Source organism: Mustela erminea, chromosome 4, assembly GCF_009829155.1.
Source record: "Mustela erminea isolate mMusErm1 chromosome 4, mMusErm1.Pri, whole genome shotgun sequence".
Lineage (NCBI taxonomy): Eukaryota > Metazoa > Chordata > Mammalia > Carnivora > Mustelidae > Mustela > Mustela erminea.
The window spans coordinates 8,611,788-8,626,657 of NC_045617.1; the positions used below are offsets into that span (position 1 = coordinate 8,611,788).

Here is a 14,870-nt window from a genome sequence, read left to right on the forward strand (position 1 = left end):
TTCAGTCCTGAAATTCAATGTCAACAAATGTCCATGTCTAGTCCCATAATTCAGTCACAGAATAAGAAGAGGAAGAAGAGACTGAGCCTGGCTGGCTCAGTCGTTATGCGTCTGCCTTTGGCTCAGGTCATGATCCCAGAGTCCTGGGATCGAGCCCCACATCAGGATCCTGCCCAGCGGGAAGCCTGCTTCTCTCTCTCCCACTCCCCCTGCTTGTACTCTCTCTCTCACTGTCTATCTCTCTCTTTGTCAAATAAATAAATAAAACCTTTAAAAAATAAAAATTAAAAAAAGAGGAGGAAGAAGGGGAGGAGGAGAGAGGAAGAAGAAAATTATGCTAGGTTACAGGAAATTTTATACCCAATGTAATTTATAGAACTTGCATTTTAATCACTTCTTCTTTGTAAATGTCCAAAGTCACCACAATAGCATTAACAGACATGTAAACCATTATTCCTCTTTCAAGAGTTGTTACTGAAATAAACACATTTATTTAGGTTTAATTCTTAGTATATTTCATAATAAATTTAAAAACATGATTCTCTACATAATAAAAAAATATTACCCCAGCAACAATCAAATCTCACTTAAAAATTCAAAAAGTTCTGGCAGGGGTGGGGCACTTGGCTCACCTAGTTGGTAGAACATGCAACTCTTGATCTTGGGGTCATGAGTTCGAGCCCCATATTGGGTACAGATTACTTTAAAAAATGTCAGGGCCCATTGGTGATGGTTAAAAGGTGAATTAAGATTTTTTTTAATTCAAAAAGCTTTGGGATTACATATCCACAGATAAATAGTACTTTCCTTATATCCAACTAACTTTCTCATTTTTCTCCATTGCCATATTTTGATGGCTGAATTTATAGTGAGGGACATTTGTGTCATTAGAGGGACTCAAGCAGACTCCCCCCTGAGTATAGAGCCTGAGAGGGGTCTAGTCCCATGACCTGGAGATCATGACCTGAACCAAAATCAAGAGTCAGACACTTAACCAAGGGAGCCACCCAGACACCCCTTAAAATTTTTTTTTACATATTATACATCAGGATTCTAGGTTTGTCTTCCCCTGACTATAGAATTGCATGGAAAAACAAAAACAAAACCAATTTTTAAACCACTAGTAGAGGGGCACCTAGGTGGCTCAGTGAGTTAAAGCCTCTGCCTTTGGGTCAGGTCATGATCCCAGGGTCGTGGGATCGGGCTCTCTGCTCGGCAGGGAGCCTGCTTCCCCCTCTTTCTCTGCCTGTCTCTCTGCCTACTTGTGATCTTTGCCTGTCAAATAAATAAATTTTAAAAAATACTTTAAAAAATAAAATAAACCACTAGTAGAAGGTGTATTGTGGGCTATAGTGCATAATAGAAGAAAAAAATATGGTCTTCACTTGAAATATTTAGATTGAGGACTGAGGCATTAAGTTGTTAGAGCAATGCCAACATTAAATTTCTTAGAAAACCCCCCAAAATATGCCATATGAAGAAAAAAAATTTCATGAAATACATATTAGTGTAAAGAATGACTAATTTACATGTAAATGCATTTGTTCAGAAATTATTTCCTGAGTACCTACTACCTGCCTGTCTCTAGGCTAGGAAGCGCATATATGCCCTTTTTGATAATAAAAAAAAGTCAATGAGTCATTCTGAAGGTTTGTAAAGGCAGGAGAGAGGATGAAAGGCAGGGCCATGCACAGACTCTGTGGGGTCACAGCTAGAAACTCTGGTTCTGTGGCAGTTTTCAGAGAGGGAGCCTCCAGCCGGAGACCTGAGCACCACCACCGAAGCACTGAGTTAGGGGCAAATTTTAACTGCTCTGTGCTCCAGGCTCCCGAACAATGCCTAATCATGACTTCGTTTTGGTATAAAGACAATAGAGCGATCAATCTGAAAAAGTCTTGGAATTTAAAGTCTTCTGATGATGAATCAAGACAAGGTGGTTTTAATTTTTTTTTGAAGAGTGACATATGTGCAGAAATGTGAAGAGGACAAGATCAGTGTCCAGATCAGGAGATGGAGGATCACAAAGCCATCTCTGGCCCCCGGCGGTCCCTCTCCACCCCAGGGATATTGGTATAACAGCACAGATAGGCTCCTAACAGCGAGGAGGACTTTGCTTTGCATTCAAGGTGTGCTCCTCTGTGCCTGGCTTCTTTAGCTCAATGTGATATGGTGAGACCCAACCACACTGTTGGATGCTTAGTTATAGACCACGCATGCTCAGTGCTAGGGAACACTCCACTGTGTAAAGATGTCCCAATGGCTGTCACATTCTGCTCCTCAGGTACTTGAGTTATTTTATATATAACCTTTAAGCCACAGAAAAGACCAGAGATTTTCTCTTACCCAGAAAGGATTCACAGATGAATTCACCATCTCCTTTCTACTTGAAATAGGTCTGATCAAAAGAATTTTGGGAATGTTTGAGTAGCTCAGTGGGTTAAGCATCTGTCTTCAGCTCAGGTCATGATCTCCGTGTCCTGGGATCCACCCCTGCGTCAGGATCCCTGCTCAGTGGGGAGTCTGTTTCTCCCTCTCCCTCTGTCTCTCAGCACCCCTCCCCCCGACTCACACTCTCTCTCTCTCTCAAATAAATAAAATCTTTTTTTTTTAAAGAAAGGAATTTTTGGTTTCCCTTCCATGTCACGATTAGAGATGGTCTAACTACAAATTAAGTATTAACGATTTTAACTAGGCGTTAGGGAAAGGAGACGGGGAGTTCATATTTTGGCAGCTGGCTTTAGTGGACTCTTCCTAATTCCAAAGGAAACGGATGGTGATCGTTCCTCTGAGGAGGCAGAGGGTCCAGAGGATCCCGCCCCCACAGGATCGCTGGGCAACATATGGGGACGGATGAACGGAGCAGACGGTGGGTGGAAGGGACACAGCACCCAAACAGGATACAAAAGCAGGGTGCCCGAAATCACTGCATGAAATAAAATTATGTTTATTACAGAATAACACAATTTCTTATTCACACATCCCACCTGTGACATTAATCAGAGCCTTCACCTATGGGCCATATGTCATCTTTTCCACCCTTAGTAGTTTATAGATTTTTTTTTTTTTTTTTTTTTTTTTTTTTACTTTTGAAGTTGTCAAAAGAAGAAAAAGAACAGAGCTGCCCTAAAAGGAATGAGGAAGTGAGAGCTCCCCAGTGTCTGGCTAGCAATGTCTGGGTGACAACCCATGATGTTCTTTCCGGTCTCAGTAATATTCTGAATTTCCACCTGCCCACCCCAGCTCGTTTATAAGGCAGAACACGTGAAGTTAGAGCAGTTCAGTTTTCCTCTGTCAGTGGATTAGTACGAGCAGAGTGTTATGCTGTTTCTCCCGTTTGGCACGGTTCCCCGGAGATAAGAGAACTCTGGCTGGAGGCCCTCTGAGGGTAAGTACCATAAATTAATATAACTGGCAAATTAGCTAGCTGGCAGATCACTGGTCTTTGAGAGTACCTCCAACAGAAAACTGCCGTACCCCAAAACATGCCGCAAATCACGTTAAAGAAGCGGAGCACTAAAAGCTTATCTTTAGTGTGAAGCCTGCACTCTTCTGGTATAGGAATTCTATCAATGTTAACTTTGTTTCATGTTCACTGCAAGTAGCATCCTGGGAATAAGGGCTTTGCTCTGGGGGCTAGAGGAGCTAATCCGTGAAGAGCACTTTACACAGTACCTGACAACATGAGCTCCTCCTCCCCCCCAAAAAATGTTAGTTATCATATGATTGTTAGATTATCTGTTAATGGGAATGGAATAAATGAATAATAAAGTCTGGGATAGTAAAGATACTGGGTTTAAAAAATTTAGAAATAGGTGTGCTCAGGCGCTGTTCTTGATAGCTGAAGACAGCTGGTAACACATCACAGACTTTGAATGAAAACTTTTCTATCTAATAGTTTCAGTTTGTGTTTTGGCCCCCAGATTGGCCAACTTATCACGGGTCTCCCTCCTCATTCTCCCCCATGTGATTTCTCATAGACAGAGCCAAGGCCACACGGAAGCAAAATTCATCCCTGGACAGTCAGCCCCAAATCTAATGAAGTTGAGAAGCAGCTGCAATGCTGTGCGTACCCCTCTTATATTTCTTAATTCATATTTTCCAGAGGTCATAGTTAAATGACCTTTACCTAACTTAATTTTTTTCTCTTTCAGTCAAAAACACTAAATGCCAATAACATGGAGACATTGATCGAATGTCAGTCAGAGGTAAGAGAGCAATTTTTTAAAATTTTTCATCTTCACTGTGAGAATATGGAAAACTTTCTGTTTCTATGGAGTATTGTTTGGATTGTATAATTCTTAGAGTAGAAAATTAACATTCTAAATGTAGTTAATTAAATATACTAATCAGGGCCTATATGATGATAATCAAGACTGTATTACTGATTCTAGAAGTTAGAAAAAAATCATGGGACTTTGACTAATTTTTAATTTTTAAAATTTTTAATTTAAATTTAACATAATTTTGATATGAATAAAATGTTGTATATGTATTTTGTGGGGAAAGATTGGGTAGATCTCCTCAGTCATTTTTAACAAAAATAAATATATTTTTTAGAACAATATCAAGGAACATCCTCTGTTGGCATCGTGTGAGAGTGAAGATAATATTTGCCAGCTAATTGGTGAGTTTTGAAAACAAACCGTTCTTTTATGTAAGTGCTAACAACAAGTGTTCTTGGTTTGCAAAACCACAGTACTCTACCCTACTAGGAATTTCTTTTTTTAAGTGTTCTTTTAAAGACCGCAGAACATTAACCCTTCAATGGCTGGCAGACTCTGGCTCGCTAGAGCATCAGGGCACGCTGACAGAAAAGATCCTTCTTACAGCCAAGCCCCCAGCTTTTAGTGGGGTCAGATCTCCTAGCCCCGTCTGTTTTGACAATTAAAGCAGACATCCATGCGAAGAATAGACCGTTCCTTTTCCCTTTTCTTCCTTCTCTAATGAAGAATGAATGTAAGAATCCATGAAACAATTTGTGCTGATCTCCAACTCCCAGAAACCCACCATTCACTGTTTTCACAATGTGTTTCGTATTACATAACCGCGACCCAGTTCTGCTGAACTGTAAGGGACAGACCACTCTCTGTCCGTCCTCTTCCACCTGCCAGTGTGGAAACATACTGCAATGCATTCAGGAAACAGAGCTTTTATGTGAAGGGGAAAACAAGAGAAGGGAAAATAAAAAGAAGGAAACGTGTGAGATGCGATGCCCATTGCACACATGTCTTCAGGATTTTGCAAAGATAGAACATCCCACTAATGTTTTACTGATAATTCCCAGCCGCCGGGTCTAGGTTCAAGCCTTCCCGTGGCCATTTGTGCCCGCCTTGTCCTCAAGGAGCCCCAGGGGAAATCCTGAAGGGGACGGCAGACAGGCGGATGTAGCTCCCTCTAGTGGCTGATTGGTGCTAGTGTGACTGCGAGGTGTACTGGCCTGCCCAGCTAAGGGCCTTCAAACCAATCTTGAGCGAAGAGCCCATTCCTTTTTATGGGTCAGTAATATTCTTCTGTATTTAAAGACCACATCTTCTTTATTCATTTATCCATCAATGGACACTTTGGTTGCTTCCATGTCTCGCCTATTGTAAATAATGCTGCAATAAACATAGTGGTGCACATAAACTTTTTGAATTCATGTTTTCTTTTTATTTGGGTAAAACCTAGCAGTAAAATGACTGGATGGTGTGGCATTTCTATTTTAATTTTTTGAGGAAATTCCATATTGTTTCCCATTGTGACTGAAACTAATGTAACATTCTATGTCAACCAAACTTCAGTTTAAAGAAAGAAGATCTTGAGCAAGTCACTTCCTCTCCTGTTAAGGCTAGTTTTCACTGCCAGTCAAAGGAGAAAATTAAAATAATCTATTTCGCATGAGAAAAACCCACTATAGTTATTAAGGTCAATATATGAAGATGGTTGTTTGGGATCTCCTCAGCTAGTTTTGCTGCTTTTCTGCAGCAAACAGCCAATGAAGACTAAAAACAGGAAAGGTGGAGGCTTTGAGGAACCCGGGTGTTGATATTTAAGGGCGGTTGCTCTGGTAACAATGTGGTTGCTTTTTGCATTCATTTTGCTAGATTAAAATTCATGCCCTTTGCTTCTCAGTTTTCAAAGTCATTCCCCCCTTCCCCTGTGGCATACCACAGATGACATTATGTGGCTGACAATATCAATTGTCTTATATGGAGCTTTATTAATTATTTTAATAATAATTTAATAATTTAATAATTATGAATCTAATTTTTCTCTTTGCCTTTTCCTGGCTATAGAAATTAAGAAGAGAAAGAAGGTGCTGTCCTGGCCCTTTCTCATGAGAAGGCTTTCTGCTCTGTCAGATTTTTCTGGGGCTTCAGAACCTGAATTGAAAACATCACTGTTTGATCAGCCGTTGTCAGTCATCTGTGGGGAGGACGACACACTCCCCAGACCCATTCAGGTAGGTGCATGTACCCGCAAACCTACTTCAGGTTTTTGTCAGATGTGAAAAATCCTTGGGAGTTCTAAATGTCATTCTCCTGCTAAACTTGCTGGGGCCAGTCTTTAGGTTTTTCCACTTTTAGAAATGGTGTTTCCAATATGAGTGCAGTCAGGAGACTACCTAACTACTTATATTCTAGAGATCTATACTTCCATCTTCCTGATTTCGTGGAGTTAGGAATGCTAAAAGATGTGTAACTTCTGTGAAATCAATGGATAGAGATATAGTATCAGGTATAAAGTATATGATCAGAAATCCAGTGTTCATACAGAATGACTTGAAAGTAGAGAGAATGGAAATAATTTTAGAATGCACAAATTAGAGCATTCTCTTCTTAGAAAAAGTAGCACAGTGGAGGGAGAAAGTTGATAACAATGGGGCTGTGAAAACCTGGCATTCATGGTCTCTTGTAAAGACTGTGTTGGTATCACAGAGAACTGCCTTTTAGGGAGAGGATTCTCTATGACAGGTGAAGTTTGCTACTGTTCACATGCACTGTTTCAATACCTACACGTAGATTTTTCATAGAGTAGTAGCAGCACATGGTTTTGTGTATTCAAAATAAGAGTAACCCTTTCCTATTCCTACAACTCTTTCCTACAGGATATTCTCACTATTCTGTGCCTTAAAGGACCTTTCACGGAAGGGATCTTCAGGAAAGCAGCCAATGAGAAAGCCCGAAAAGAGCTAAAGGAGGAGCTCAACTCAGGAGGCATGGTGGATCTGAAAAGTCTCCCTGTGCATCTTTTGGCAGTGGTCTTTAAGGTGAGGTCACAACATTGCTGCCAATAATATTCCAGTGGGCTCTGACACATTAAGTCTCTGAAAATAAGAAACAGGCCCTTCTCCCTACAAATCAAAGTAAACTGATCTGGGAGTTTAAGTTTTTTAGTTTCGGTTTTAGTTTTTTAAGAAGCCTTTTATTTTCTTATATGAACATCTCTGTGTCTACAGTCCCAGATTCCAACAGAGAATGATACAGTACATCCTCCCCAAATTCTGATGAGAAAAGGCCAAGTCCATGTCCCTGAAGCTGGGAGCCCCTCAAATGATGGCCTCACTCTGTCCATTGTCAGGAAGCTGCTGAGAGATTTCCCTAGAGTGAACAATGCAGAAGAAGGGGGGCACAGCCTGTGGTAGAATGATCAGAGGGTCCCTGAGCTGGACCAGGCAAGAGGAAGATGAAGGTGCCAGGCCATGTGTAGCCTAACCAGGCCCAACCATTCCCCTTTCATCCTCCAGGACTTCCTCAGAAGTATCCCACAGAAGCTACTTTCATGTGACCTGTTTGAAGAGTGGATGGATGCACTGGAGAGGCAGAATGAGGAGGACAAAATTGAGGCCCTCAAAGAGTAAGTGGTCAGAGTCTTTGCCAGAGGCCAGGCCCTCATGGTCTCCATCTTCCGATTCTTCACACAGTTCTCTGATTAGTTCAGGAATATTGACATGTTTAGGGAATCAGAGTGGAATTATTTATCTACACCCAGAATAAAAGTCATGAGGTACAATAGACATTCCTTTTAAAGTAGTTTTAGCCAAAGGAAAGGAAGCACTTTTTCAAAGAGGAGAAAGTGAACTTCAATATTCATAAATCCCAAGAGGTGGGGGAATCTAAAAACATTAGTAGTTCCAGAAGGTTTGAGACAAAATCATAGAGGAAAACCTCAAAACAGGCTAAGTAGCCAAGTGTAGGAATGTGTGGTTACCCTTAGCCTAATAGATGTGTGTCAAGAAAGGCAACAATTCCCATCCATTAAAGCACAGGAGAACAATCTGGAAGGAATTGTTTTGATAATAAAATTCCACAGCATATTTCATAGTCTCCTCATTAACCAAAATGAAAACTATAAAAACAAATTCCAAAGACAACAAAAACAATTACATTTGTAAATGCAATGGTAAGCTTTTAGCTACTAGACAATCTCAAACACTAACTTCAAAATATCAGCACTTTGGCCGAATGCCGTGAAAGTCTCCTTGTTATGACTATTCCAAGTGGCTAAATATTTCCAGTGAAATAGTTATTGAATTGAAGGCATTAGAGTATCTGTCCCATATTGAAAATCCTAAGATTACTGCAAGTTTCTCCTAAAGACATTAAGCTCTTCCATAATAGTAACTTCTTAAGTGAAAACGGTCCCAATGTTAGAGTCACCATTGCATATTTTGAAAAAGCGAGGCTTTACCTGTCTCATTTATTATCATTAGTACCAATGTTCCCATTTAAGTGGTGACTTGACCATATTTAAAACATGCCCTTAGAAACTGCTTTCTTCTCCATAAAGATTTCTTGGAATGGCATAAAAATGGGTAATCTTTGTGTGATGATCACAGATCAAGAAAGGCAAATGATCGTGCTCTCCAAATACCAGTCTTGCAGTGGTAGAAAGACATTCTGCAGGGCTGCAGGATTATTCTACAAAACAGTTTCCAAAATGGATTCAACTATGGAGTCTGTTGTAGAAGGATTCCCAATGTAAGATCTATACAAATAAAGGACTGTGTTATTGGTGTCCTAACTATAAAGACCAGTGTCTTAGGTCTTTAAGATCTCGTGGTTAAGGAGTTTCATTCCACATCACTTGCCACTGGAAGTGTCCGAATGAACATTTCACAGTCTTACTCATGACAATGCACCTTCCTCATTTTGAAGGAAGTCTGGGTTAAGCAGAAACTTTCAACTTGCTACACTAAAAGTGAGACAGATCATTAGCCTTCTCTAAAACCAGCTTCCCTGAACCTCATTCCAGGGTTGCACGTAAGCTCCCCAGGCCCAACTTCCTGCTGCTCAAGCACCTGATCTCCGTGCTCTACCTGATCAGCAAGAACTCCGAGGTCAATAAGATGGACGCCAGCAATCTGGCCATCTGCGTCGGACCCAACATGCTGACCCGAGAGAACGACCAACACCTGTCTTTCGAAGCCCAGAAAGACTTGAACAATAAGGTTTGTTCCGGTCTCTGTCTGAGAAACTCCCAATGTATGATCTCACCATCTGTTTGAAAAAGGCAATGGATAAGATGCCTCCGAGTCTCTCCAGCTGACTCAAGCTCGCAGTGAAATATGAAATGCAAAATGCTTTTGTCACAGTTCTGCTCGCTTGGGTTTATGTGTTTAATGAAATGGAACAATCCTGTCTCGTAGGATGACAAAGGGGTCCTTTGTTAAAGTTAAGTCTCACTGTCTCCTAGATAGAAAAGCCCTTTTGTTTGGTTGGGTTTTTTTCATTTGTGCATTGTACTCTGTCAGTCCAACTATCAGTTTGGTAAATTCCTTATTTAAATGAAAATTTTAGTTAAAGGGTTTTTTTTTTATTCTCAAAAAATGTACGTCTGAAAAATAGCTTTAATATATATGATTTTTACCAATTTCCTGTAGATTCTTTTCAAAGACATAAAGATCTCATGTGCACATTTCGGCACCTCCCTGACAGTGAACCCTCATTCTACCCCCATTCCTTCCCCTCTTCCTTTAAAAAAAATGGAAGATGTCTTTAGGCTGAAAACTTGCTTCTTTTTCCTCACAGGTTAAGACATTGGTGGAATTCCTCATCGATAATTGCTTGGAAATATTTGGGGAGAACATTCCAGCACATTCCAGTACTGCTTCTGATGACTCCTTAGAACACACTGACAGTTCAGGTACCGTATGTGTTCTCGATTGCTTGTGGTTGTTAGGGGGGCGTCCATTCCAGTCTGCCAATCACGTAGAGTATCTCTGGTATAGGAAGCAGAAGTTACCTACCCAAGTCACCAAATCAAATTCATAGGATGCCATTAACATGGAAACCTGCTCTCCAATTTGCTGCAGTCCCCTCACTCAGCTGACACGCCTTCAGCTTCTTTCTCAATCATAAAGAACTGCTGAGTTTACTAAGTTACCTTTCGCTAGAGGGTTGTTTCCACATAATGGGACATGGGTCCATTAAAATGGAATGGATCCAATCAAAGAGCTATCCAAAGGATTAATTTTTTTTAATTTAAGGTCAACAAATGTTCAATGAAAACATTGTTTTGTGCCTTTTCTCATGCTCATTCTCTCACTCATATTTCCTTTTCCTACTTCTCTCTGCATCCCAAAAGGAAAGAAACAAAATTTTAATGTGACAGATTTCTTTGGTATCAAGCCCCAGAGTAGCTTCACCAAATTACCTAGTGCCATCCTTGATACAAGTAGGGTGAATGGTGGTACTAAAGTTTATTTCTCAAAGAAACTGACCCAGAAACTCAACTGTCCCTTAACTTCCTCCAGATGCGTCAACGCTACAGAATGACTCAGCCTATGACAGCAATGATCCTGAGGCGGAATCCAGCGGTGCCATCAGCTCCCCAAACAGGCAGGTGCTCTTGGAGGCAGCTGCCGACTGGGAGCCCAGAAGCCCACAGCTCGCTTGGGAGTTGAGCCCGGAGCCCATTGTCAGCACTGTAGCCAGGCTGAAAAACTCCCTCAGGGAACCAGACAGAAGCTACTCAGAGCCCAACATGTCATCCTCCCAGGAGAGCCTCGAGAGCCAGAAAAGTCACCAAAAACTAACACGAAGTGAGGACGACTTCACCATGGCCCAGGCAGGGGCTTGTTTGGAAGGTGAGGAAACTGAAGACCCATTTCCAGAGGAGGTGTTTCCTGCCCCTGAAGGCAAAACCCAGAGGCCACAGGACCTGAAGGTGAAGAACTCGACTCAGGGTTTGGGATTAATGTGGGGACTGGCACCCAAAGCTGCCTCCAGTGGCTCTCTGGATGCTTCCTCCGACAGCTCCCCCATGGCTTCTCCTTCCGGTCCCAAAAGAAACTTCTTCACCAGACATCAGTCTTTCACAAAGACAGAGAAAATTAAGCCCAACAGAGAGATTAAAAAACATTCCATGTCATTCTCCTTTGCCTCTCACAAAAGAGTGCTGACCAAAACTTCCAGCTGTGCGTCTGTGAAATCCAAAGGCTTTACAAGAGACCAAGTAAAGAAAGGCTTTAAAAAAGAAAGCCAGCTTGCTGGGCGAATCATCCAGGAGAACTTTTCTGAAATTCAGGGCCAAACAGCTCTAGACTTTAGCTCCAGATCCTATGCCCTCTCAGTAGAGGATGTGTTCCAGCAAGTGGACCAGAGAAGCCCTGGGAGTCCGCCATCTTATGAAGAGGCCATTCGGTGCCAGGCATTGGACCTCTTGGACTACAGGGGCCAAACAGTTGGCAGCATGAGGGCCAGAATGCTCAGCCAGGACACTCAACTACCACCTCTCCTACCTTTGTATCACAAAGGGAACTCAAGAGATATATGCAGTCAAGAGCCACTTGACAGGCACAGACTATCTCCCAGGACTGAGAGTTGGAAGCACAGCAGGACTATCCACGCTTCTATTGAAACGATAGGACAAGTGACTGTCACAGGGAGACCGGAGCCGCACCATCTGAGACCTATGTCTAAGTCAAAACAGAAGACTGAGCTGGACCACCTAGTATGGCGATGTAACCAGCCGGCCTTTGAGGCTGACCCGCTCCAGTATGCGAAAGAATCCTACATTTAGGAAAACCAAGCAGACACCATGGCTTGTGGTATCTTTGTAAATGCATGACTGTATGAAGAACTGCTTTAGACTCTATGTCCAAGAAAGTCGAGAATAAGCTCCTTTAGAGAAGTTGTGTAAGCCCTCCTCAGTGGGGCTAGCTATGTAGTGTCTGTGTGTGCCTGAATTTGTGCAAAATGTAGCAAATGTATAAAATGTGTATAAAAGTGTATAGAAAGTATATAAAATTCTTCAGTGAAGACAAGGTGTTAGGAGCAAAGATGTCTACATGAGTGTGTGTATATTTGTTTGTGAACTTGTAGTCAATGGCACTGCTGTTCCCTGCCTCCTGGGGCACTTTTCTATTAGTGTTCAAAAATAATTTTTCTTCTATTATCATGTTGCCTTAAATGTCATGCCATTTTTCGTATTTTCCACAAACCCCCATTTAGGGGAAAATGTTTAAATCTCTATTAGAAGTTTACTCCTGTAAGCAGCTTTGGGATATTACTCACATGGTAAGAAAAAGGAGCAGACTGCAAGGAATAGACTTCGGTGTTTGGAGTTATCAAAGGCATTACAAACTCCAGTAAATGAAAAATCTATTTGTTAAAATTTATGAAAAATACTTAAATTGTCCTTTCAACCATCTTTTTCAATTTGGATAGATGAGTAAAAATGCAATACCTCAATATTAACTGATTTATAGCACTTTGAGTTTCTTGGTGGCTTAGTAATGTCTTCTCCAACAGTGTGCAGGAAATTACTTTATTTGATTAGGGACCATATATAGAATTTCAGTGTAATCTCACTACAATAAATTGTCTTCCTTGTTTCAAAGTAAAAATGTTCATTCTTGACTGATATGCTGCCTTCGCTCCCTTGATTCCATAGAAACCCAAGAAAAGCATTCACACATTGGTTCATTCAACATTTATTGAATATATATTCATTACTCTAGGGTAATAGGTTGTCTGGGACCTTGTCTTTAGAAAGAAAAGATGAATCCAGTTCTCCAGTGGTTTGCAAATCCATAAAAATGTACCTACTTGAAGCCTTTTTTTTTTCAACAGTAACTCAGAGGCTAGAAAATTTAGAATGCAGGGGGTGCTTGGGCAGCTCATTCAGTGAAGTGTGCCTTCAGCTCAGGTCATGATCCCAGGGTCCTGAGACTGAGTCCCGAATCAGGCTCCCTGCACAGCAGGGAGTCTGCTCCTCCCTTCCCTCTGTCCCTTCCCCCACATTTCATGCTCTATTTCCCCCCTTCTTTCAAATAAATAAATGAAATCTTTGTTAAAAAAAAGATGGTAAAAATAATTTAGTATGCAAATACAGGGTAATATAGTGAATATAATATTTCCTGTTGAGTGGAATAAACTCTTCAGTACCTTTACAAACCTTATTTTTACTATACTCAGGTTGTTTATTCACAAACATAATGGTAAAACATTTGTCATATATTAGAACTTTAATGCTCAACAATTAAGATATTTATCTAGTACCTTAGAGATATTAGACTTCTATTTTCCTTATTTTATCAACCTCTTTCATAAAACACTGTGTGTTTTTTATTTGTTCAAGAAATATTTTTGCATTGGTCAACCACCCGATGGTGAAGACCTATTACTCTTTTCAAAGGAGATTTACTGATAATGTGGTAAAAAGTTAAAAATGTAACCCGGATTGCTCAAGGCAATATGCTCAGACCTCAAAATGTCATTAGAAATACTTTATTAAAGGGCTCCTGGGTGGCTCAGTTGTTAAGCGTATGCCTTTGGCTCAGGTCATGATCCTGGGGTCCTGGGATCGAGCCCACATCGGGCTCCCTGCTCCGTGAGAGGCCTGCTTCTGCCTCTCCCACTCCCCCTGTTTGTGTTCCCTCTCTGGCTATCTCTCTCTCTGTCAAGTAAATAAATAAAATCTTTTTTAAAAAATACTTTATTAAGTACACCAAAAGTGTACAAACTTCAAGGAGCAGACACTCCCCTCTGCTAACTTCACAAAAGTAATCCTCTTCCAGGGTCGGACACGAATAGTAATGGTTATAATTTTTAGCACCTACTGTGTGCCAAGCACTGTTTAAGTATTTTAGGACTAAAACAAGCTTAGCAACTTCCTACTGAGAATCAGAATTCTCATCAATAAACAACTAAGACTTGGAAGTCTCCAATCTATTCCACTTTACCACTGACCTGACCTCTGTGTAACCTAACTCAGATCACGAAAAACCTGTCCTGTTTCCTTATTTTAAAACAACTCGTGTGAGACCGAGGTCTTCTACCTATCACATGTAAGTAGTGCAGTTGCTGGCAAACACTGAAGAACTTCTTGCCGTCAAGCAGTCAAGCGGATGTCATTAATGTCGCTCTCTTTGTGGTGTGGTGACCACTTCAAATATCGCAGAGTGGCCTTCCCACATCTATCCGTGGAGTCCACTGGTTTTAGGATTGCCCAGTCTGCTGGCCAAGCCCATTAGTTGGCTACGGCTACCGTAACAAAATATCAAAACAAGTAACTTAAACTATAGAAATATATTGTCTCACAGTGCTGGAGGCTAGAGCAGAGATCAAGGTATCAGCAGGTTGGTTCCTTATGACGCTTCAAGGGAAGGATTTGTTCCAGACTTCTCTCCTTGCTCAAACACAGCCATCACTCTGGGTCTCTACATTGTCTTTCCTCTGTGTGTAATCATCCCCAAACTTCCCTTTCTGGGGTAAAGGGACACCCCCAGTCAGTCATTGGATTAGGATTCTAGTGATCCCTTTTACCTCTTTATAGTCACATTCTGAGATACTATGAGTTAGGACTGAAACAAATGAATGCAGAGTGGGGAAGGACACAATTGAACCCTTATACTAAGTTTCACCAAGTAGTACTTCATGAGGCCT

The 14,870-nt window shown here is 41.1% G+C and overlaps 1 protein-coding gene across 3 annotated transcripts; it reads left to right on the forward strand.

The window, feature by feature from the left end:
* Positions 1-3,237: 3,237 nt before the first annotated feature.
* Positions 3,238-12,829, forward strand: TAGAP (T cell activation RhoGTPase activating protein). 3 transcript variants are annotated; one of them, XM_032338583.1, is made up of 10 exons: positions 3,238-3,385; positions 3,978-4,062; positions 4,152-4,205; positions 4,558-4,624; positions 6,276-6,442; positions 7,088-7,249; positions 7,727-7,836; positions 9,235-9,430; positions 10,011-10,125; positions 10,736-12,829. In XM_032338583.1, exons 2-10 carry the CDS (start codon positions 4,036-4,038, stop codon positions 12,001-12,003), a joined length of 2,166 nt encoding a protein of 721 aa, XP_032194474.1. In that variant the 5' UTR covers positions 3,238-3,385; positions 3,978-4,035; the 3' UTR covers positions 12,004-12,829. The 3 variants fall into 3 exon arrangements, with proteins under 3 accessions (XP_032194474.1, XP_032194475.1, XP_032194476.1); XM_032338584.1 differs by lacking the exon at positions 3,978-4,062; XM_032338585.1 differs by lacking the exons at positions 3,238-3,385; positions 3,978-4,062 and adding an exon at positions 5,285-5,495 and having other exon boundaries at positions 4,183-4,205.
* Positions 12,830-14,870: the final 2,041 nt, after the last annotated feature.